Source organism: Dasypus novemcinctus, chromosome 21 (genome assembly GCF_030445035.2).
Source record: "Dasypus novemcinctus isolate mDasNov1 chromosome 21, mDasNov1.1.hap2, whole genome shotgun sequence".
Taxonomy (NCBI): domain Eukaryota; kingdom Metazoa; phylum Chordata; class Mammalia; order Cingulata; family Dasypodidae; genus Dasypus; species Dasypus novemcinctus.
The window spans coordinates 18,946,492-18,971,598 of NC_080693.1; the positions used below are offsets into that span (position 1 = coordinate 18,946,492).

Below are 25,107 nucleotides of genomic sequence, written 5' to 3' on the forward strand. Positions count from 1 at the left end.
AACATCAGAAAACAGTAGAGTCTGCTAAATAAATTTGTCATCTAATTAGAACATGGATTAAAGCATTTCGTCTAAATCAGAACACTGCCCTCCTAATATCAGAAACCAACTGACATGACTAAATGAAAATCGGGAAAAAAAAACCTGCAATAAATTAGGTAAAAAGAGGATACTAAAAGTGTCAAAAAATGTTTTATTAAATGTAGTACAGATGATAGTAAACAGAAGACAGTTACTGAGAGATGATTCATTACTTACATTATTTGAAAAGCAAAAAAATTAGATTACCTAAACAGACATTAATAAGAAAATGGATAAATGTGGGAAATGAAGGCTAACCCGAAAGCACCCATCTTCCCTTCCTGAGGTGCAGGGATAAGGAGCAAGGAGCAGAGGACAGGGTGAACCAGACAGGAGTGTTTAGAGACAGCTGCGTCAGAGCTAGAGAGAAAGAAAGGGCAAAAGTGATCACACCAAAAAGAAAGCAGGCCCTTGCCTTGACATAAATGCCCACTGAGAAAGACAGAAAACCTCTGAGTAACTGAATTCAGTGAAGAAAGTCGCCCACCCCCACCATACGCTGGCACAGTGGAGGATTCTTCTGACTCAGCAGGCAGTGTACCAGAGAAAAGGCTGCCCAGACACACCATATGTCAAGAGCAGAGGACTACACTCAAAACCAGCGTCGGGAAGCAGGCACTGGCACTGTGGTTTCAAAAAAACACAGAGAGAAAATCTTTCAGAAACAAAGCTCTCTTGCTGTAGCTCCATCCTCATCTCCTTCAGGCCCCAGGAATGCTATACAGGTAATATAAAGGGATGGCTTAAAATGCAAGAAGAGCCCACCAACACCAGGTTAAACCGTTAGGTGACAGAAAAGGCCAACCATTCATTCATTCAACCAACATGTAACGAGTGCCTACTGTGTGACAGGCACTGTTCAAGGCATGGAATACAGAACAGTGAACAAACACACAACATGCCCTGACCTCATGGAGCTTACATTTTGAGGGGTATAACTATGCAGGCTGAATCATCTTGCTTTTATTCAGCAATGAGTAAAGATGAAGAGCAACAGGGACTGTATCAGCCAAACTCACCTCATTCCAGCTATGGCACTTAGATGGTATCAGGGACTTAATAAATATCAGGTGAATAAGTAGAAAAAGTAAATTTGTACCCTAGAGAAAACAAACCCCATGAAACAGACAGAGTAAGTTAAGAAAAGGTGTACAGAAACAAAAACTGGCATGGCAGAATGTTAAAAGATGTAAGAAAAAGTAAACTACATAAAATCAAATCAGTCCTGTATAAAACAAATCTCAGAGGATCCTTTAGAACGACATGGAAAACAAAGAGGAAAGGCAACAGGAAGTTCCATAATACATAGGCAATTTCATGGGAAAATGAAATATCAGGTGTGAGTATGAAAAAAAGAGATAAACTGACCACAATTTGATTGGCTCCCTGAAAAATGGAACAACTGAAAAATATTTAAAAATACACAGAAATTAACATATCAGTAAACGTGTATGATTTATTTAAAGAAAACTATAAAACTTAACGGGCAAAAAGAGGGGATCTGGATAAATGAAGATGCTGTAATATGGCAAAAATCTCAATTTAACCCCAAATTAATATGTAACCACGTTGAAATTCCTAATAAAATATTAATAGAATCTGGGGGGAATTGGGTTTTTCTAGCGACAGGGCTTCATAAATTCTGAAATTTGTAATAATGATATTCAAAACTGGTTAATGACATTAAAAATGGTTATACTTCTACCTTAATGCCAGTCACCAAAATACACTGCACATACATGAAAATTTAAATGTAAAATGTACAATCATAAAAACATAGGATTCAATATATTGACAAATATTTACAAGACTGTGGACCATGATACAAAAACCAGAAACCACAAGGAAAAAGACTAAAAGACTTACTTGATTACCTAAGAACAAAGTAACATTTGTACATCAAAAAAACAATAAAAGTAGATAAGAAGCAAATAATAAATAAGGCATATGTCATTTAAACAGGTATATGGAATGGGTTCAAATCTTTAAAACAGAAATATATCTTTAAAAAAAAAAAGACAAACACAAAAGAGAAGAAAGAGCTGGAAGACAAATAAATAGGCCATTCGTAAAAGAACTACAAATCACCAATCAATATACAAAAAATATAAAACTTCATCAGTAATTTTAAACACAAAATTAAAAACCCAAATGCCATTGTTTATTCATCAAATTGATAATTTAGAAAAATAAATTATATTGAATTGTCCATTCTATAACAACATAAACTGGTAAAATCTTATTCAAGGGAAATTTGCCAATAAAAATCAAAAGCTTTAAAAGCATGTATACCCTTTGAACCGGAGGGTAACTTGTGTGTACCTATCCTATGAAAATCAGCATAGATTTAACTTCAAAGATATTCATAACAGGACTATTAATAATAATAATAGTAAAAAACTGAAAACAACCTAAATAGAAAAGAGGTAAAAAAAATTAAGGTCCAGCTATGCAATGGCATATACATATCCATTAAAAACAAAAGTGGACATCTAAGGATCTAACTACCAGAAATAAAAGTGTACAAGGACATATGTATGATGATATTAGAAATCATTACTTCTTTTTTCTTATTGTTAGAAATCATCAATTTTAACAGCAAAACAGACAGTAACTAAATACACATTTATAAAGAAAAGGTTCAATAAATTCAATATATCTGCACAATGGAATATTACCTTAAAATAAAAAGGAGGTAGATTTTTTGTGTATGTGGTTTTTTTTAATGTTAGTTTTTTCATTTTTAAAGAAGATTTAGATTACATAAATGCTACATCAAAAATATAACGGATTCCCCTACTGCTCCCCTCTCACAATTTCCCACATTAACATCTTTCATTAGTGTGGTACATTTGTTACAATTGATGAATACATACTGAAGCATTTCTACAAACCATGAATATGGTTTACATTACAGTTCACACTCTGCCCTGCATGATTTTTATAGGTTTTGACAAAATGTATAATGGCCTGTATCCGTCATTGCAATGTCATGCAGGACAATTACAACGTCCTGAAAATGCCCTCAAGTTACACCTATTTTTCCTTCCTCCTACCCTCAAAACCTAAAAAGAGGTAGATTTAATTGTATTGATGAGGAAGTACATCTGTGATATAATATCTAGGAAAGAAATAACTGAACACAATGTATATATAATATGACCCCATTTTTATAAAAGAAAAATAAAAACTATAAATGTATTATGAAAACACAATATAATAATAATTTGCCTTTATTGAGCATTTACTGTATGCTAGGTATGGCACTAAATTATTTACCTGAATTATCTCATTCAATCCTCACAACAATTGTATGAGACCATATTAATTCCATTTACAGATGAAGAAACTGAGGCTTAGAGACCTGAAATAATGTGCTCCTGATTACAAAGTCAATTAATGGTAGAACAGGGCTTCCAACCAACCCATAGTCTGACTCTAGAGACTGTGCTATGTTACAAAACAGACTGTGCACAGAGAAAGGTTAAAGCGTGGTATATGAAACAGTGGTTGCTGTATGGCTTGGAAGAGACTTTTTTTATATTATTATGTTTTTGTCTTCAGGAAAAATTTACTTTCAAAATTAAAATATATATATATAGGTGGAAACACTGATGCAAAAAGATATATATGGAAATTTTAAAAATTTACAAAAACATCTACATTATGATCTTACTTCTATTTAAAAAGCAAAAAATGTGAATGTGGATGCATAGAAAAAATTCTAGAAGTTAACTGAAATCTTTAAGATGGCTATTATTTTGAGATGATGGAATTGCAGGGGTATTTCATTCTTCTCTTTTTTGCTTCTCTGTATTTTCTAAAAAATAAACACAGTACTTACATCATTTAAAAATAGTACTATAGGGAATGGATATAGCTCAGTGGTTGAGTGCCTGCTTGCCATGTACAAGGTCCCAGGTTCAATACCCAGTACCTCCTAAAAAACAACAACAAAAAAACAGTAGTGTAGGATTTAATGAGTATTTAACTATTAAGGCAATTATTTCAAAATATAAATTAAAATTATATTCCACTCAATATTTTCATGAAATTTTAGAAAACCCCTTAATACAGCTATCTAACAGCTGAAGATTACTTTTAAGTTAACTTTAAAAATCTACATAACCTAAAATAAGCCTGGTATTCTTCATTTTTATTTTTTCCTTTTAATAAAAGCCAGCACTCTCAGGTCTAGGGGGAAAAATCTATATATTGATAGACTAGTTTATATTTGTTCCATCAACAGCATAATCTATTGGTTCAAATAAACAATCTATTTAAGCATTCTGGTCTCAGAAAATGTATTGTAGCTTTTAAAGCACAGATGTTTTCCAGGAAAAAAAAGTTCTGCTTTTTATTGACCTATATAAGTATAAACTCAGCTGAGTCACCAAAGCCTCTTATGATCCTAATCCAAATAAAATTTCTTCACCCCAGTGTGGTCCTTGCAACAAACTCCAAAAACATATTGTAAATAACTCAGTTGGCAAGAGAAACTCAAGGGAGACATATTATTCTTCTTTATAAACTCAGTCTTACTTCCCTTCATAGAAAAAAAAAAAAAATCTAAGTGTCATTAGTACCAGCAAACATTTGGCCAAGATCCTGGCTTAAATGCCAATACATCAATCAGGGTGCTGCTCTCTACTACGTTGCAAGAGAAATATAATATGATCACTGTATGTTCTTTCACCTCTTCTACAGTTAATTAGCCTCAGTATATTACAGCTATAAACAAAAGGGGGCAAAGAAAGAAGGACTAGTTCTATCAAAGAGATTGCTGACTCCCAGATATTTCCACCTCAGCTATCATCAGCTATAAATGAATTGCCCAGCATGTCAGATAGAAACAAATTTACAGATACCAGGGATTTTCTTAAAGAAAAAAAGAAATCCTTCTGACTCCAAGATTTGTAACTTCAAGAAATAAAACAGAGAGTGAGGAAAAAGGTCACAGAAGAAGGTAGGGGTCACCCAATAGGGGCTCCCTCTTTAAATGAATAAGGAGAAGGAAATGACTTTAATTCAATTAGCTCGGCCAGAAAACCTGGGGCATGGAATATATAAAATGATTCTAGAGGAAATTTACCACCCCAGGACTTTTCCATCCATGGCTGTAGGTAAAGCTGCTGCCCCCCTTTCTTTCTCAGTGCATCTTGCTTTTGCAGACGTCTCTTGTGTGGTCCACATTCTGCCCAGCTGGCTTGCTACTGCTGCTCTGGCGGTAACGGCTGCACGGCTCTCTCTAGGCATGTCTCTCCATACCCAGCCAGACCACTAGGCCTGGGACCAGCTACTTCACTTTCTCAAAGTGTGGTCCAGGACCACCTGCATCAGAACCATCTGGCATGCTTGTCCAAACTGCAGGATCTCTGGGTCCTGTCCCAGACCTACAAGATCTGAGTCCCTGGGGAGGGGGCCAGCTGCTTTAACAAGAAGGCCATGTGTGCTCTTTAGAACACTGGCATTTGGGAACCAATGGGCCAGTGCTTATGATACAGCATACTAAGCATTACTTAATGTATTAATTTAATAACTGCTCCAGATTTCAGACACCATGTTTTAAACGCCAAACCCTGCATCCAGAACACTAAACTATGTAAAAGGAAAAACAATACAATATTCAGTGTGAAGGAAAGGAAGATGTAGCCACAAAAAAAAAAAGGAATTTGATCCTAACCTAATTACCATACTTTCCTTTCTTCATAATGTAATACACATCACAAGAATTGACTATAGAAAATTATTTTAAATTTATTGTTTAAAGCAGCGCAGGTAAGTCTCTAAGAAGAGGAAACACTGTTGATTATTTATTGATTGGCAATCATTCAATACTGGCTTCCTAACTGCCAAATAAAATAACTCTGAGTCAGGCTTATGAGTAGATCTTTAGCATTTGAGAGTGCCAAACACTTCCTTTTGACCCACTTCTACTCTTTTGGCATCGGTGACAAAACCTTTTCCCATTCTCCTTCCTCTATTTCTTATTTCCTTGGTAGGCTCCATTATGTGCTTTATCCAACCTCAAATGGGGATACAGTATATCCCAAAGTCCTGTCCGTGGTCCTCAGTGCTGGACACTCTAATGTCCAGCAACCTCTCACCCCCCTGGCTTCCTGCCAACTGCACACTGAACACCCTTCTTTTCCCAGTCCAGGGTTTACCTGAACGCCAGCCCTTCATAGCCAACTGCCCACTGGCCTTCTCTATCCTATCTGCCCGTGGCAACTCAGATTCCATGGGTCTAAAATCAAACTAACTTTCCCCCCCTGGAATCTGTTTCTTCCTTCATTATTCACATTATGAAGAATCAGCACCACCATTCAAACAGAAGCCTGGGAGTTTTTTTAAAAGCAGGGGCAACAAACTCAAATGCCTGGGGGAACACAATTGGGCAACAATTTTTTTTTTTAATTTAAGAAATGTGTGGATAGCTCTTTATATATATAACAGGCATTACTATGTACTTTGCAAATGTTGACTCATTTAATACTCAAAACAACCCTATGGAGTAGTACTATTACTATCCCTAGTTTACAGGAGAGTAAACTGAGGCACCAAGAGCCAAGAGATTGTGAAATTTGCTCAGTCACTCAGCTAGTAAGAGCCTAGATTTGAACCCAGGGAGTCTGGCTCCAGAGGTCGCCATGCTGTGCACTCTCTCAGAGAACTGGGTTGTGCCTTGGATAATGAGAAGTGGAGACTAAAGGTATCAAACTCTATGCAACTCCATGTCCTAAACCTTTTATTTTACACCTCCCTAGCACCCTGCCACATCTACCTCAAGTTCTGTTAATTCTATTTCCTTACTATTTTCTCTTTCCTTCTTCCCTCCCTCCCTTTCTCTTTCCCCACCACAGCCTTAGTTCAGTTTCAAGTCATTTCTCAATTGACTACCACTGATTTGCCTGCCATCAACTAGTCCATGCTCTAGAGCAGCGACTGGCAGTTTTTCTGTAAATGGCCAGACAGTAAATATTTCAGGCTTTCCAGATGGTAAGACTTCTGTCACAATTACTCAACTAAGCTACTGTAGCAGGAGATGAGTCACTGAACAAATGGGTGTGGCTGTTTCAATAAAACTTTATTTACAAAAACAGCTGACCCTTGTGTGATAGTGCTGTCACAGATTTTTTCTTAATCAATCCTGTGCTTTAAACTGCAGTACATTCCAGATGGTCCCAAATCCTTAAAGAATATAACAAAAATATAAAATACCAGTTGAAAACATGAGCGAATTCTTTTAAAACCATAGGGAAGTGAAAACCTTTCTAAGCCTGACATGAAACCCTGGAGTTATAAATTAAAAAGACGGATAAACTTGAATGTATAAAAATTAAAACTCTCTGAGGAGCAAAACAAAACAAAAAATCATAAATAAAGGAAACATTTTAAAATATTTGTAAAGCATATGATGAATGAAATGCTAATTTTCCTTAAGTTCTTTATGTACAAAGAGCTCACCAAAACTTAAAAAATTGAAACTAATGTACAAACAAAACTTTTTTTCTATGGTCAAATTGGCTTAACTGGTAAAGATTGCTTATACATGAGCACAATCTACAAAGAGAGAGTAAGATTCCCACATGCTTAGGGAGGGAGTAAACTACACCATCTTTTTTAGGAACAAATTGATCAAATCTACCAAAAAAATTTATATGTTTGAAGCTAGCCATTACATTTCTAAACACTTATTCTACAGATAACTCACATAAGTGTACGAAGACTTGTGTATGTAGAAGTTAATCACAGAGTTGCTCTTAATAACAAAAAACTGAAAATACCCTAAATGTTTACCAGTAAAGGATTAGTTAAGTAAATGATAGCAGATCTATATAATGGAATAGTACACAGTGAGGTAAATATTGAAAGTTGTACTATTAGGAGAACGTTGCAGAATTATAAACATAGTATGATCCTATTTCTGTTAAAGAACATATAAACATATCTTTATCTCTGTCAGCATATTTGTATATATCTAGAAGGCTACATTCAAGCAGAGGTTTTATCTGGAATGGAAGCAAATGGTACCTTTACAGTTCAAAATATATGCCTATGTATTACTTGAATTTTTTTTAACAGTAAGTCTATACTAATTTCATAGAAACTAAAAAACACAAACATGTAAATAAAACCAAACACAAAAGTGATCATGTCCCTCCAAAGAATCTTCACACACTTTCCACTGCTATGACATGAAGACCAAACTTTTGTACACAATATTCATGCCAACACGACAACAGGGTCACTGCCTGACTCTTCAATCTCAGCAAGCACTTCTCCTACATAACACTCGAGATATATGACATTGCTTGCAGTTTCCTGAACATGACAGGATGTACCAAGCTTCTCTACCTTTGCTAAGGCTTTTGCCTCGGCTTACAATTCCCTAATTGCCTACAATTCCTTTCACCTGAACCCCTCCGCAGGCAGAAACCAAAATCCTTTTTTGGGTCCCTACTCTTCCTTACATATCTGTTACAGCATCTATGACATTAATTTCCCTAATGCTGAATATAGCAATAATCATAGTATATTAACAATAGCTAAAATATATTATGTCTACTACATGCCAGGCACACAGGTGTTTTACTTGTGTTTATGTCATTTAATCCTCACAATGAAGCTATGAAGTATGTACATTGCTATTTTACAGGTTAAGAAACCACAGCACTCCAAGGTTAAGTAAACTACCCAAGACCACACAGATATTAAGAAAGAGTTGTGGGCTTGAAATGCAGATGGATCTGACCATTTTATTTGTGTGTGTATAAAACCTCCCCACTAGACTATCAATTCCTTCAGGACAGAAACTGTATGTGAGTTTTCTCTGTACTGCCAGCACTCAGCACAAAGCGGTGCATGGTAGACACCCAATATTGAGGCGGACAGGAGGGCAGGATCTGAGTAATAAAAGAGGATTTAGTAGTAGTCACCTAGTTCTACCAACCATACAATGCAGGAAATCCACTTTTCAACTTCCCTGAACAATGACTCACTTCCACTCCCTATTTCACATAATGACAGTTCTCCTGAGAACTCTCCTTCATTTTGAGAGGCTTGGCTACCGTGTTAGTACAAGCAATCTCCCAATTCTGCCTTCTGGACTACAAATTAGCAGTGCTGTTCTTTTTAAACAACTGGGCTACAGATATTTGAAGGGGGCTATTATGCCTTTATTCTCCATTCCCTCTGCCCTTCTTTTCCAAGCAAAACAATCTATTCCCCAGATGATAGGGTTTCCGTATTCCCTCCTTCCTTGTGGCTGCCCTCCTCTTGAAGACTGGAGCTTATCCATTTCCCTCCTAAAGGCAAATGCCTACCTAGTGAGAAGCATCGTGTACAGACAGGTAGAAGTACTTGACAAACATATGGCACGATTTCTGACCTCAAGCACACATTAAACAGACAATCAAATGTTAAGCTACTTATAATTATTTGGAAACTAATATTTGCAGTCCAACCAGGTATCCCGCATGCTTATGAGTGCTTTGAATGCATTTTACAATTTCATTCTTAAAGGATTTAGTATCATTCCTACTTAAAGATGAGGAAATTATCTCAACAAGGTTAAGGGACTTGCCCAAAGTCTCACGGGCTAGTAAACACCATAGCCAGGATCTGAATGCAAATCTGCTTGACTTCAAAGCCATATTCTGAGTTTCAAGGAGGGAAAGTAAGGGCAAGAGAAGGCTAATGGAGAGGTCTTGAAAGAATGTGACTGGAAATAAGAGAGGCAGGTGGCAATGAGTATGGTGAGGTGGAAGGATTGGCCGAAATGGCAAGGTTGGAGACAGAAAAAAGGGAAGAAGTCATGTGTCTGAGGAAGAATTTGACCACTCTGGATTACAATGTTCCTTTGAAATCAGGCAGAGTTGAGACGGGGGCAACATAGAGGTGTTCGAGACTCTTCAGTAGATTAGAAAACTATGAAAGCAATGTTTTTGGAAAGTTAGTCTGGCAGCCCTGGGCAGCATATATTATACTGGGGAGAAGAACAGTTAGGAGCTGCTACAATAACCAAAGGGCCCATATGTTTTGGACCTGAACTGGGATGGTGGCCTTGGATGTGGGTGAAAGAAAGCAAATTTGATAGGCATTGCAAAAGATTCAGCTGGTGACAGACGTTGTATAGAGAGGAAGGGGAGAAGGGAGAGCATAGAGTTAAGAATGATTCTAAGGTTTTCCATCTGGGGGAATGGAAGACTGCTGGTATTAGTGAAAGAACTGGGATGATAAGACGGCAGAGCAAATCTAAAGGGTAGAAGGGAGATGCTGACATGGCCGTGCTAAATGATGGGGTACAAAAAGAAAGAGGGTCCTGTTGACGGAGGTCCCTGAGAGTCCGCATTTTTTGGGTGACAACCTTATGATGGTATCTTATCAACAGCTGTTCTTAAGATGTCAACAATGTGACACTCAGACCACTTGTGTAAATGACAAAAGATAACTTCTTGACAAACGGAATGATTCCTTGTTCAGCTGCCATAAAGCACCAAGACCTATTATCAAATATTCCATCTGGAATTAGTCTCACAGTTTTAGAGTTATACTACGTAAGTCTTACAAAGATTCTTCAGCAGTTTTGTCAAATTCCCTTCTATTCTTTTCCCTAAGAAGAAAAGATTTTCTTTCAGTGAACTTGGTCACTGAGGCAAAAAGCTCTCTAGTTTCAGGCTCAACTCCCTTTAAAAACAATCGAATAAACAAACAAAACCACTCTTTCCCTCATCTTTCTTCACTCTCAAAAGCCTCTTTGGTCTCACCCCTTCATTGCTCCATACACAATAACACTATTCACCACTCTGTTCTCAAAGAGTATCAAAGTTAACCTTATCATTAATCCATTATATTTCTTTTTTTCAACCAAGGAAAAAAGAGACAAGGTTCTTCTTCAGTCTGCAGAATGAGCCACAGCATCCTTTTTAGATAGTGATAGCCCAAAGTAAGTGATTTCTAAGTTTAGCTAGGAGATGAGATAATAATAGTATCTTGCCTGATTCACAGGTGGTTTTGACAATACTCAAACAGCATGCAATAGAATTTAGTGCAGTTTGCTAGAATTAGGGGGAGAAAAATCTGCTTCCAAGCCTCCTTTCAGAGAAGTACTTTAAATAAGCCTGCACACCTGAGACAACCCCCAAGCCCTAAAAGCAGCAACAATGCACAGGCAGTGAGCTGGGCACACCAGGGGCCAGAGCCAGAAGGCAGCGCAGTCCTTCCAGTTTTTAGCAATTCAGAAACAGAACTCATTGTCTTATTGCCTCTTTAAAGAACAGTAGGTCTAAAAGCACAGAAAACGAGGAAATACGCAGGATTAATATTCTACTTTAATTGCGAATAAAAGACTACACTTAGTACAATACTTAATAGTGTAGTACCATTTACAATTCTGTATAAATAGAATTCAGATTATTTAATTTCAAATCCAAATTAAACTGAAGAGAGGAAAAATATTAAGAGAGGATCTGCAGTTTCAAAATATTCCTTTTGAAGCAGTAAAATTACACACAAAAGTACCTGTGAGCTTGATTTTGGACAGTCGAGCCAAAATTCCTGGCACATTGTCCACCTGCAGCTTCATCTCTTTCCATTGCTTTTCATCTTTTGCGTCTTCTCCCACTTGTATGGGGCCATCAATTATTGATGCAGATTCTAGTTCTAGTAATTCCTTTTCATTTGGCTTTCTGGGCAAAGAAAGGCCAGGGGATGAAAGAGGTCTCATCTCATATATTTCTGCTTTGGCTTGACTTGAAGAGGCTTTTTCCAAGAAAGGAGATGCGACAGGTTCTGGCTTAGGTTTGACTTGCTGGTTGAGGCTTCTGTTCAGTTGTGTGACATACTAAACAAAAAAGCACATGTTACTATTGAAACCAAGGGCCCAAATGCTCTTAAATGGCTGTTTAGTAGGCCCTTCCATCAGTTTAACTTTTAGGGTACCTGAGAAAGGTTCAGCTATAACTTTAGTATTAGTTAGTTCAGCAGTACTTTTGGAGTGTTTGTTATATGAAAATTACTATACTAAGAGATACAGAGAATACAATTAGTGTTTCAGCAGTGGTTTTCAAATTCTGTTTTAGAAAACTCTAGGAATTTAAGTTCCTTAAAAGGAAGATAAATTTCTTATTCATCTCCTCCAGAATTCTCCCTAATGCAGAATCAGCAAATGAAGGTTGAATACTCCAAATACAATGAAAAGTATTCTATAGTCAAGAGCCCAAGTCCACATCTATTGCCTGCTGCCTTTGCCAATCTCCCAGGCAAACAGTGTAGAGAGGGTTCCAGAGTATGGCCCAACCCAGGACTAAACCACTTTAAAGCCCTGTGACAATGTGGAAAGAACATGGGTATTAAAACTCTACCACTTCCTAGCAAAAGTAATAATTTCAACTAATGCATAAGTCACTTTTGTAGTTTTAAAAGCCCTGTATAGTTGACATAATGTATGTCTCATTTAATCTTCTCAACAGCTATTAAGATAGATTACTATTAATATCTCTTTCTCTCTAATTTACAGATGAGGAAACCAAAGTCCAAAAATTAACTGGCATAGTCAAGAGTCAGAAACCAGTTATGGGTGGCCCAGGGACTAGGACCCACCTGTCCTGCTCACAGTTAAGTGCCTTTTCCATTTCATCCCAAAAGCTTCAAATAATGCAAACCAGCCTTAGATAAGAATTACAAATTCATGAAAGAATTATGAGTCCTGTTTACAAGAACATGGCATTAAAATATTTTAGTTTCTCTTCTAAATATCCATCATCCTTAACCCAACTTAAAAAGCCTGAACATTTCTAGAAACTTAAATTCTTTACCAAAATACTGAGTTTTATTAAGCTAGGGCATTTTAATTTAAAAAAAAAAGAGGGAAATATTATTAAATGGGACTTTAGATTATTAATGTACTCTTCTCTCATGCTTATACAATAATTATAAGAGTTTTTAGCTACCATTTCTCCATTCTATGACCCTTCCCTCTTTGGAAGATAACAAATACCCTCACTGATAATTAAGGGTAAGCTACCATGTTACCCACATTATCACAGAGCCAACCTAGATAAGGGCCCACAAGAGGACTGAGATGTACTATCAATGCCCACAAAAATATACCTAGTAAATTACAAAAATTCCCAATTTGTTTGAGTCTAATCATAAGTGCATGTGTTCAAAATGCTTTGTAAATGCACTGATAAAAGAAAATAAGAGGATCATACTGTTAAAGCAATGATTTCTGTTTTACTGATGCATTCATATAACTTTGAAGAATTTTAAAAAGATGTATCCTAACAGTTCAGCTTTTCCTGATTTCAGCCTAGTCAAAATATGCCAGAAGTTTTCAATCTTTCTCCAAACGTAATCAATAAGTTCAGGATCATACTTCTAACCTCAAACGCCAGGATTATTCTGGTTTCAGTTAAGAATAATCAAAACAAGAGATTAAAGTTTTGGGTAAATTTAAGAGGACACTAGATAAAAGCCTTTTCAAATGGTACTTCTTAAAACTTTTCTAATTAAGAGGCATTTCTGAGACTCCTTTATACAGAGAAGTAAAAGCAGCCAGAGGCAGGCAAAGTTAAGGACCGTCTTCTAAACATACCATGCGCCTGAGGAAGTTAAATTGCTGAAATGTTATCCACTGCTTATTGACGTTCCTGAAAAGATGCATAAACTTGTGTGGGGATTCCTGCACAACTCTTCTTTCTAGATACCAGATGTATGCTCCTACCCCACCTAGGAGAGAGAGAGAAGGAGAAAAAAATGTTAAAATTACTGTGTCTCACCAAAAGATAACTGAATGCTACCAAGAAGCAAAGCCAGCCACTGCTCTAAGCACTACAATGGATGAATGGCCAGAACTTTTAAATGATATCATTAAGACTTATGAATACATGCAATTTTTCAGCACGTTGGTTTAATTCTTCAGCAGGAGTAGGAAAATGTTCTTTTTAGGATCATTACACTCTTATTATATTAAATGGTGAAATGATCACACTGTAGTAGAGATCTTTAAGAAGATAATATAAAATAATTGTTTTTAAAAAATAGGAAATGAAATGCACAATTTTTCTTATTAAATAACAGTAAGTTAAAAGATATATTTCAGCTTAATACATTGGTCATGTATAGAAAGACAACCAAAAGGCAGAGGAGAGTTCTCATCAAAGGATGACTATCAATCTAGCTAGGAGCAACTTAATTTTGTCATTTCCAAATTTGGCTTTTATTCATTCTATAAATCTTCCAAATATCAACAAATCCAATGCTTCCATCTCAGACTTCATCTGATCCAATCTTTCATGGACACTAGAGACGCTCCCTTTCTTTGCTAAATCCTCTCTTCCCATGACTTTCAAGACTGAAGTTTCCTGGTTCTCCTTTTTCTGTCCTCATCACTTCTGTTTCTTGTGGTATCTCCTCTTGCCACTTTCAGGGATTTGTATGCCCACTGTTCTGAACACCGCATATAATCCCTGAGCAAATAAGTTTACAGAGTTATTTCTAATCTTCAGCCCATTTCTAGAGAGTCATCTGCCTATATCCAACTGCTTTCTTGATAGTTCCACATGGATGGACTGCAGTATGTCTTTAGGAACACTTTATTCTTACCTTTACTGCAGATAAAACCATTACCTATTTAAGATTTCAGGAATATCTTTAACTTCTCTTTTTGCATTACTTAACAACTACCAGATCCAGTCAACTCTGAGACATAGTCAAAGGTGTCCACTTCATTTCAGTCCTACTGATACAGATCTTTACCATCTTACATTTGGACGATGGTACCAGTAGTAGCACTCAAGTGAGTCATCCTGCCTTCAGTAACTTCCTTTCCTCTCCAACCCAACTTCCACAAAGCCAATAACTTTCTTCCAGAAGCCCAGAATATATAACACTACTTGCCCAATCAAGTACATGTAACTTGGCGTAGTGATGGCTCATCATGCTCCACTAAGCACACTACACATTTTCACACTTCCGTTCGTCTTTATTCTCGTTGCTTCCTTGCTTACAAAATCTTGGCTCCACTCTCTGCTTTTTAAATTTTCAAAGCCTTTCTACTACTCTAACACTATAACATTTTTATGGAACTTCTTAATGCAAATTGTTTCTACCACCATATTTTTAAGTTTCTTGGTATCGGGAACTCTCCTTTACTCACCTTTGCTACAATACCTAAGTGTGCTTTTCATATAATAATGAAATACTGTTTATTGACTGCCGAGGGCACACAGTTTAGTTGGCCTGTGGGAAGAACTATCAATGCCCTTTGAAGAAGATGAGAATTACCTCAGAATGGAGATCACTTCTTTAATGAAATCATATTCTCAAACCTCAAGTTAATTCTGAAATGCTTATTTTCCATATGCATGAATATGTGTTTGCTTGTACAGGCTATATGTGAGTGACAGTTTTTTGAAATTTCTGTTGAAACTTTAGAAATGTAAATCACCCTAAATGGTCACAAGTCACCTCTAAGATTCAACTTTTTTCATGGACTGTTTATTTCCTTTCTTACCTTAACATTACACATCAAGATACACTTCAAGATATTAGGATTTAGATATTCAAAGATAATGTCTAGAAGTCCATTACACTTTTACTGTTCTGAGCCTTCCCTTCAAAACCTCTTTTTAGTTTATTTGGTCTCAATGGGAAATACATGAGGCTGGGAGGGAAAGAACCATCTTGGGAAAAAATCTCCTTAAGATTGAGTCCATCTGGGATTTCACAAAGTAGTAAGAAAAGAAAAAATAGCTAGAAAACAGCACTTATAGATGATGGAAATTTTTAATCAAAACGTCAAATTTCTATGTATCAAAACCTAGAAATTGAAAGACATTTTAACACTATGTAAACAGATGTAGGTTTGAAGCTACACAAGGCTTACAAGAGATACATTAAAATTCCTGAAACACATGACCATATCCACTATTCACCATCAATACTGAGTCATGATTGCAGGGCTTTTAAAATTAGGTGAGCAAATAAGCAACTCAAAGATCCTGTTTTGTTTCTGTTTTTGTTTTTTTAATGCCTATAAAATACTTTGAACTTTTAGAAGCAAAACTAGACACAACTACTAGATACCTAATATAGTCTCAGCTTACCTCTCTATGCTACCCCTTTCCACCATGTTGTTTCTCCATCAGAAAGTTTACAAGAGAATCATATTAAGTCATACAGACTATTAGGAGTTTTTTTGGTAATTATGATGTTCACAGTTTCAGGAAACAGAGCTATTTATATTAACTCCTTTTACACTACCACTGCAAAGACTGATGCGGCAATTAACCATCTACGTCATATGCAGCCCACCTACTGGAACTGGGGAATTCAGAGTCATCAAGTGAAACTGTCCTATAGGAAGATGAAAATAAAGAACTGAGAAGCAGAAGAGAAGCTAGTGTGAGTGATGCACACTGGAGAGATCTCCATATAGAGGTGATAATTCAAGCACTAAGAAGGAATGAGCTCTGTGAATGACTGATCCAGGGTCAAGAACAAAGAACACTCACAGGCAGGAGAGAAGATAATAAAGAAGTGATTCTCAAAGAATCTCAGACCCTTCTAAAAAATGTTTTATTCTGGAAAATTTCAAACACACACAAAAGTAGAAGAGTATTATTAACCCCACTACTTATCTAAAGGAAGGCCCTGGCTTTTCCAATCTGGTCTTCAACCTGGACCACCAGCAATACATGCCACTTGCTGCCATTAGGTATCATCCTAAAACTTTGGAAGCTCAACAACTCCCAACCTCCTCTTTAATATCTTCCCATTCCATCAGGGCAAGTTTCACTTATTCATAAATAATTATTGAGAGTCAACAATATACCAGGAACTGTTCTGCACGCTGGGGATACAAAGGTGAATCAGAGACAATATCCCTGTATTCGCACAAAGTTTACAATCTAGTCGGGGGAAGCAGGTAATAAACAGAATATAAATAGACAATTACAGACTATGCTAACCACGAGGAAAGAGATAGGGTGATAAGAGCGAAAAAGGCAGGGGGGATCCTACTTTTGATAGGGTGGTCATGGTAGGCCTCTCTGAAAAGGTAACATGTGAGTTGAGACCTGAAAGATGACAAGTTAGCATTACAAAGAGCCAGGTAGGACCAGTCAAACTTTACACACTTTTGATACCGGCCTCTTCTAGTGGGAGGATTATATCAGTGCTACCAAGCATTATGGCCCGCTGTGTGTAGTAGCCATCATCATTACCATTGTTATCCTAGTGACCCTTTATAGTGGAACAAAGTTTCAGAATGGGAACAAAACGCGTCGCATATCATTACAAGCTGGTAGCTAAGAATTGCGGTTTTCATAAGCTAAGTGGCTTGCGGAGTACGGCGCAGGACCCTGCCTTCTCTCCTCCAGTCTCCACACCCCGAAAAGCTAAACATGCCCCAGGCGCCGCCCCGGCCCCAGAAGCGGGTTCCAGAGGAGACTGTACAGACCACTGGGGCCACAACGCAAGACTGGTCCTAGCTCCGTGGCATCTTCGCTCTAGAGTACTCCAAAGGTCACATCCCACCACATCGTACACAGCCGACCTCGCCAAGGGCTCCCAAGGTTGCAGCGAGCCGGAACCACAGCCATGCTCGTGGCGAAAAAGAAAAGAATTTTCCCGAGGTCGTGCCTGAGGCGGGTGCAGTACCTGTCAGGAGGCGTGAGGAGACAGTGTGGGGGGATGTGGCCATAATGCACGAGTCTGGCCGCTCGCCGGGCTCCCCGTGTCCTCTCTCCTCACCGGCTGCTGGGCGCCGCCATCTTCCTTCCCCGCCCCCAGCGGGAGGGGAGGTGCTTCCGTTTTGTCACTTCCGGCGAGCCACAGTGGGAGAAAACTGTGGCTGGTGGTGAGGGGGGGAGAAAGGCCGGAGAGTGCAGGACTGCAGAGTTGCAAGCCTGAGGTACTGGCGAGAAACGCGGGAAGCACGGTCTTGCTACGTCCTCCCGAAGAAAAACCCGCAGCTTCAGCTCCTAGAAGCTGACAGTCCCACAGCGTGACTTCTTGGCATCCTCTGGACCAATCCGATTTTCTGGGCAGGGTTTGACTGCGAGCTGCTCGCGGGTAATTTAAAGTTTTAGTTTGGACACGTCCTCGTGACCGAAGCGCCAAGAGGAGGTACTTCTTGTGATGATGTCTCCACATTCCCATCTGATCAGCGGCGCAGTTACAGCTTTACTGTATTCGCCAACAACGGGAGGACGGGTGAGCTGGACGCTGCTCGTCCCTGAGCCACGCACCGAGGGAGCCGAGTCACCAGAATCTCTTGACAGGAAGAACGTAGTGCAGCGGGTGTAGTGGTTAAGAGTTTTGGCACTGGAGTGAGATCTGTATTCCTGTTCTGGTTCCACCTCCTGCTCGCGTGACCTTGCTGGAGCAAATTACCTCCGTTTTCTGGCTGTACAATGGAAATAATAACAATGTATTTTATAAAGTGGTTGAGAGAATTGAATGATACCTCTAAAATGGGTAGCCAGGCAGTAATAAGTTATTCCTATCATTAATGTTGTGATAATTAGGGCAGAGCTCAGCAGCCCTCCCTTTATCTGTTTTTCGTGTTGGGGTTCCACAGCCAAAGTACATTGAAGACAAGACTCAACTTGATAAAAGAGAGAAGAAAGGAAGGTGACTGGATTCTATTAGGCTAATTTCTATTTTCATCGATGAGTTGCTGGCCATTTGGTTCACCTCAGCTAACACTGCTAGGTTCAGGGGATATTGAGAAGAATACGCCAAGGAGATGCTCCTTAGGAGTTTAAGACATAGCAATGGGGAGAGATTTATCTGAGGTAGCATGATAGTGGCACTACAGAAATTGCTGCATAAAACTCAGATGATGGGGAAAAAAAAAAACCGGATGAAGTAACATTTCTGTGTGGTTGGTTCTGGATGGATTCGGACATTTAACACTTGGCACTCAGTTAAAGCAACACATTTTTCAAGCAGACAAGGAAGGGAAAGAATATACTGGAAAGAGAAAACAGCACTAAATAATGTGTTAAATTTTTCAAACTCCTTATAATTCTCTAAGTTCTTTTATAAATATTTGATAGGATATTTACATTAAGAGTAACAGATTAAGGTGCAAAGAATTTTAAGCAATCTGCCCAAAGTCACCTAGCTGGCAAATGCCAGAACCAGGAGCAAAACCCCTGATACCAGTTATAGTGTTATTTCCACCATGCCATAAGGCCTATTCACCTCAGCATATTAAAGAGTCTTAGCGTCTGTGATTCATAAAGCACATTATTTCAACCTTGGCTGCCATCGGAGTCACTGGTAGAGCTGTAAAAAATTATAGTCGTCTGGGCCACACCCAGACCTATTGAATCAGAAGTGGAGTGGGCTGGATGGAGGGGGACCTGTAATTTTCTTTTTAAAATACCACTGGTGATTTTGATAAGCAGAATCGAGAATTACTGGGTTCCACCATCTACTTGAAAACACAATTGTGTCTAAAACTTTAATTAAAATGAGCATTACATTTCACAGACAACGGGTTTAAAAGATGCATACTTTACTTTTCCTTCGTTTTGGACCCTTTCCAAAATGGGGGCAGAGTATGACATGAACAAATGCGTAAGTTTTCCAAAATGGGGGCAGAGTATGACATGAACAAATGCGTAAGTTTTTATTTATTCAGAGTAAATACTTTATGGGCACTCTAAAACATACTCACCTGAAGAGTAATCCCTGGAGATAATTCTGCAAAGAAGAGGTTTCCATGGCAATATACATTGGAAAAAACAACAGATCATAATTCCCCGTTGAAGTACCGTAATGCCCTCTGATGAATTTTGTTTAGGTTAAGCAGTTAGTGTCAATTAGAATGCAAGAAAGAAACACATTGTGTGGCTTAAACAGACACAGCTCATTTTTCTTGTATAATAATTAGTCCATAAGTACCACTTGGGTGGCCTTGGGTCAGTGGCACAAAATTGTCAGGGCTGATGTCTCATTTTCTTTCCCTTTCCCTCATGGCCTCTCATGCAGCTCCAGCTGTAATGACTGCATTGGGGTAAGGGACAGGGTTAAGGGATGATGTGACTGCCTGCGGTATTTTATCAGTTAGGCTAAGGTTATCCCAGGACTTTCCCTACCTTCAGTCCCAAGCAGATGTCCACTCAGGTTTCATTGGCCAGAACTATGTGATTTGGTCACCGGTAGCTGAGTGGGAGGCTGAGAAACCAGAGAACAGGATTGCAAGGATCAGCTCAGGCCAACCACAATCCATCATGGTGGACTTAAGCATATGGCTGCCCCAAATCAAATTAATTTTAAACTAAGGAAAAAGTAGTGAATGGATTTTGGATAAGCCACTAAAGGATAGCACTAGAACTCTGTTTAGCTCGTTGTTATCCAGACATTTTGAACACAACTTACTTTGTAAAATACTATGAAAACTTTGAAAATGCCAGCTTTACGTGCACACACATGCATGTGCAAAACGAACTTAATACTGTATTTGGGGGATTGAAATACATTCGTATTGACAACTTGTACATACTTTAAGGCAAACCAGACTTTCTAGTTCAGGACTCTAGCTTCATTAGACTTACTTTTCCTGGACAAATTTCCTTTGAAAATTTCCAAATGACTTTAATCATTGTAGATTAAAAAGACTTTTAGAGATAGGCCTCAAACATCCATATAGCTTGACCCTTTCATTCTATAGATTCAGAAACAGGTTCAGAGAGAGATGATTTACTGTAAATGATAAAACTTCACCTGCAGACATCTATACCAGGATTTTTTTCCTATTTCGTTATATTGTCTTGTCCTTCACTCTGCCTATAGCAACTTCACTGATGAAATAGTGTAATGTGCCACAACTACATATAACATTTATTTGACTTTGGATTTTACGTTTCAAGCAAGATAAAGGTATTTTGTAAGTTTTTCTTTTTATTACCTTTTTTTGTTTTGGTGCAATATTGCTTAGGGAAAGGAATATAAAGAATTAAAGGTATTATTTTTAGCTAAGGACTTTATCTCATATTTACTGAAAGTTAAGTTGTATCCTTCAATATTTTGTTAATGTGATCATTGACTACAATTATCACTTGCCTATGTATTTTTAAACAATCGATAGTAAAGCATTGTCCCTTATCTTCTAAAACTAATCTTATAAAATGTAAGAGCCTAGATAATGGCTTCTCTTATTTTCCTTAATGTTTCTGTATTCAGCTGAAAACTAAGCTGTACTCAAGTCCTACCTTATCTCCTAGGTCCCCTGCTCCTTTGCATGCAACTGTAATTTCTCCTTAGAGATCCTTTCTGCATGAAATAAAATATGCAATTTAGACTATAAAAGATGACTTCTAAGTCAATGCTGGCTCTTTTTCAAAGCCTTGCTGAATTTTCCACAATAGATAAATACCTAGCTTTCTCTAGGAATTGAGGGGCAAAATCCTGACCTAGTATGCAAGATGTAATCGAATACACAAAACTATGTATCTAAAAATAAAATCATTGTCAAAACCTAAGAATAGGCAAAGGATCTAGATGGACTTTGTACAAAGAAGATATGCAAATAGCAAATAAGCACATGAAAACATGCTCAGCATCAGTGTGGTAGACTGAATTATGTAATCCCTCAGAAGACGTGTCCTTAATCTCGGTCCACATTCCTGTGGGTGTAAATCCATTGCAAATAGGATCTTTTGAAAGTGTTATTTTTTGTTATGGTGGGGCCCAAAAGAATCAGGGTGAGCCTTAATCCATATTACTGGAGGCCTTATAAAGAGATGTTAGGGAACATCACAGAGAAGAGCCAGAAATCAGGAAACTGGCAGAGCAGACAGGGAGAAAGATGTGATGGGAAACAGAAATGTAAGCCAAAGAAGCCCACAGATTGCAGCAACCTAGCACCAGAGTGCTACAGAGTTTGGGGAAAAAACCTGGCCCTGTTGGTGCCTTGATTTGGACTTCTACTGTCCTAAACCTTTAGCCAGTAATTATTTTAAGCCAATGTTTAAAATAGCATTGTCATAGATACTTTAAGTATTTCTCATAGCAGCCTGGCAAACTGAGACAAGTAGCAATCAAGGAAATACAGGTCAAAACCACAATAAGGTATCACACTAAGATGGCTATAGTCAAAAAAGACAGATAACATATATTGGTGAGGATGTGGAAATATTGGAACCCTTGTACAATACTAGTAGGAACATGAATTGGTGCATGTGGCAGCCCTGGAAAAGTCTGGCAGTTCCTCAAAAAGTTGAAAATAAAGTTGTCATATGATCTGTTAATTACACTCCTAGGAATGTAACCTAGAGAAATGAAAACATACATACCCAACAATAAAAAGAACCTGGGAAGTGGATGTGGTTCAAGTGATAAGGCCTCTGCCTACCATATGGGAGGACCCAGGTTCAATCCCTGGGACCTCCTGGTGATAAAGAAGAAGAGAAAGTGTGCCTGCATGGTGAGCGAGTGCCCACACAGTGAACCAAGTGCCCAAGCGAGTGCCCGCGTGGTGAGCCAAGTGCCCACATGAGTGCCTGCATGGTGAGCCAGTGCCCACACAGTGAACCGAGTGCCCAAGCGAGTGCCCGCGTGGTGAGCCAAGTGCCCACGTGAGTGCCTGCATGGTGAGCCAGTGCCCACACAGTGAACCGAGTGCCCAAGCGAGTGCCCGCATGGTGAGCCAGTGCCCACGTGAGTGCCTGCATGGTGAGCCAGTGCCCACACAGTGAACCAAGTGCCCAAGCGAGTGCCCGCGTGGTGAGCCAGTGCCCACGTGAGTGCCTGCATGGTGAGCCAGTGCCCACACAGTGAACCGAGTGCCCAAGCGAGTGCCCGCATGGTGAGCCAGTGCCCACGTGAGTGCCTGCATGGTGAGCCAGTGCCCACACAGTGAACCGAGTGCCCAAGCGAGTGCCCGCATGGTGAGCCAGTGCCCACGTGAGTGCCTGCATGGTGAGCCAGTGCCCACACAGTGAACCAAGTGCCCAAGCGAGTGCCCACGTGGTGAGCCAGTGCCCACGTGAGTGCCTGCATGGTGAGCCAGTGCCCACACAGTGAACCGAGTGCCCAAGCGAGTGCCCGCGTGGTGAGCCAGTGCCCACATGAGTGCCTGCATGGTGAGCCAGTGCCCACACAGTGAACCGAGTGCCCAAGCGAGTGCCCGCGTGGTGAGCCAAGTGCCCACGTGAGTGCCTGCATGGTGAGCCAGTGCCCACACAGTGAACCGAGTGCCCAAGCGAGTGCCCGCATGGTGAGCCAGTGCCCACGTGAGTGCCTGCATGGTGAGCCAGTGCCCACACAGTGAACCGAGTGCCCAAGCGAGTGCCCACATGGTGAGCCAGTGCCCACGTGAGTGCCTGCATGGTGAGCCAGTGCCCACACAGTGAACCGAGTGCCCAAGCGAGTGCCCGCATGGTGAGCCAGTGCCCACGTGAGTGCCTGCATGGTGAGCCAGTGCCCACACAGTGAACCGAGTGCCCAAGCGAGTGCCCACGTGGTGAGCCAAGTGCCCACATGAGTGCCCGCATGGTGAGCCAGTGCCCACACAGTGAACCAAGTGCCCAAGCGAGTGCCCACATGGTGAGCCAGTGCCCACGTGAGTGCCTGCATGGTGAGCCAGTGCCCACACAGTGAACCGAGTGCCCAAGCAAGTGCTCACGTGGTGAGCCAAGTGCCCACATGAGTGCCTGCATGGTGAGCCAGTGCCCACACAGTGAACCAAGTGCCCAAGCGAGTGCCCGCATGGTGAGCCAGTGCCCACATGAGTGCCTGCATGGTGAGCCAGTGCCCACACAGTGAACCAAGTGCCCAAGCGAGTGCCCGCATGGTGAGCCAAGTGCCCACATGAGTGCCTGCATTGTGAGCCAGTGCCCACACAGTGAACCGAGTGCCCAAGCGAGTGCCCACGTGGTGAGCCAAGTGCCCACATGAGTGCCTGCATGGTGAGCCAGTGCCCACACAGTGAACCGAGTGCCCAAGCGAGTGCCCGCATGGTGAGCCAGTGCCCACGTGAGTGCCTGCATGGTGAGCCAGTGCCCACACTGTGAACCGAGTGCCCAAGCGAGTGCCCGCATGGTGAGCCCCCACCCTTTAGTGTGTGCCCTACTGGCACAAGAGGTTTACATAATTACTTAATCAAATAAACCTATGAATCCAATATAATCTAATATACCCAGAGGAAAAAATCAGTTTACAAACATAATCCAATATTTCTTTTTGGAATTCACCAATAATATCAAACTACTACACTCTACCCTCTGAATTCCAAAAAGACATTACAATATTTTTTTTTAAAAAAAACCTTAAATCAGTAACAATGCAAGTACTAAATCATATAAAAATCAATTAAAAAATATACAGTTTGTCTTGCTGGAAAGCCCCTTCTACTACAGACTTCTGAAACTTACAAAACAATTCATCTGTTTCCAGTACACAAATGTACAAAGGATAAACATTTCATTACAGTAAGGAGAAATTGGGAGGGAAACATGAATCAGTTTCTCTATAGTTCAGTAGACCTGCAGGGAATCCTCTGTTCAATTTCAAAGTCTGAAAGTCATTCTTAAGAAGATGGTTTCTTCTCCTTGGCACCCTATGGGGGCCAATGGCTTGCTGAACATCCATTTTCTTGGTTCCACCCTCATCAAGCATCTGGGTGTCAACCAAGTTACAGCCCTCTCCCTCCAAGAGTGTTGGGGTGATTGCCACACTTTACCAATCTTTGGGTTAGAGTCTTAGCCCCCCAGTACAGTGATGTGAAGACAACATTCCCCCTAACCTTTGGCATACAGGCTCAAGCCTCTCAGAGCAATGAGTTGACCACCTGGTCTCCCCTAACCTTTGGGGGACAGGTCCACCTCTCTCAGACCTGTGGGGTACTGACCTTAATTGCCCTAATCTTTGGGGAATGTTCTCTACCCTCTCTCTGCCCTGGGACAGCAAAACTCTCCCAGAACATTGGATAGGAACATCCACCCTCTTCAACTGCTGAGGCAAACTCACTCTCTCTGTACACATGGTTGGGGTTCCTCTCTTGCT

The 25,107-nt window shown here is 39.7% G+C and overlaps 1 protein-coding gene across 1 annotated transcript in view; it reads right to left on the minus strand.

The window, feature by feature from the left end:
• Nucleotides 1-18,084, minus strand: part of COX10 (cytochrome c oxidase assembly factor heme A:farnesyltransferase COX10) — a 146,224-nt gene extending 128,140 nt beyond the window's left edge. Inside the window, exons 1-3 of the mRNA XM_004469025.4 lie at nt 17,749-18,084; nt 13,682-13,815; nt 11,605-11,926 (exon numbers count right to left, since the gene is read on the minus strand). Of these exons, the coding sequence (XP_004469082.1) occupies nt 11,605-11,926; nt 13,682-13,815; nt 17,749-17,791 (499 nt within the window). The 5' untranslated portion in view covers nt 17,792-18,084. The remainder of the gene's footprint in view (nt 1-11,604; nt 11,927-13,681; nt 13,816-17,748) is intronic.
• Nucleotides 18,085-25,107: the final 7,023 nt, after the last annotated feature.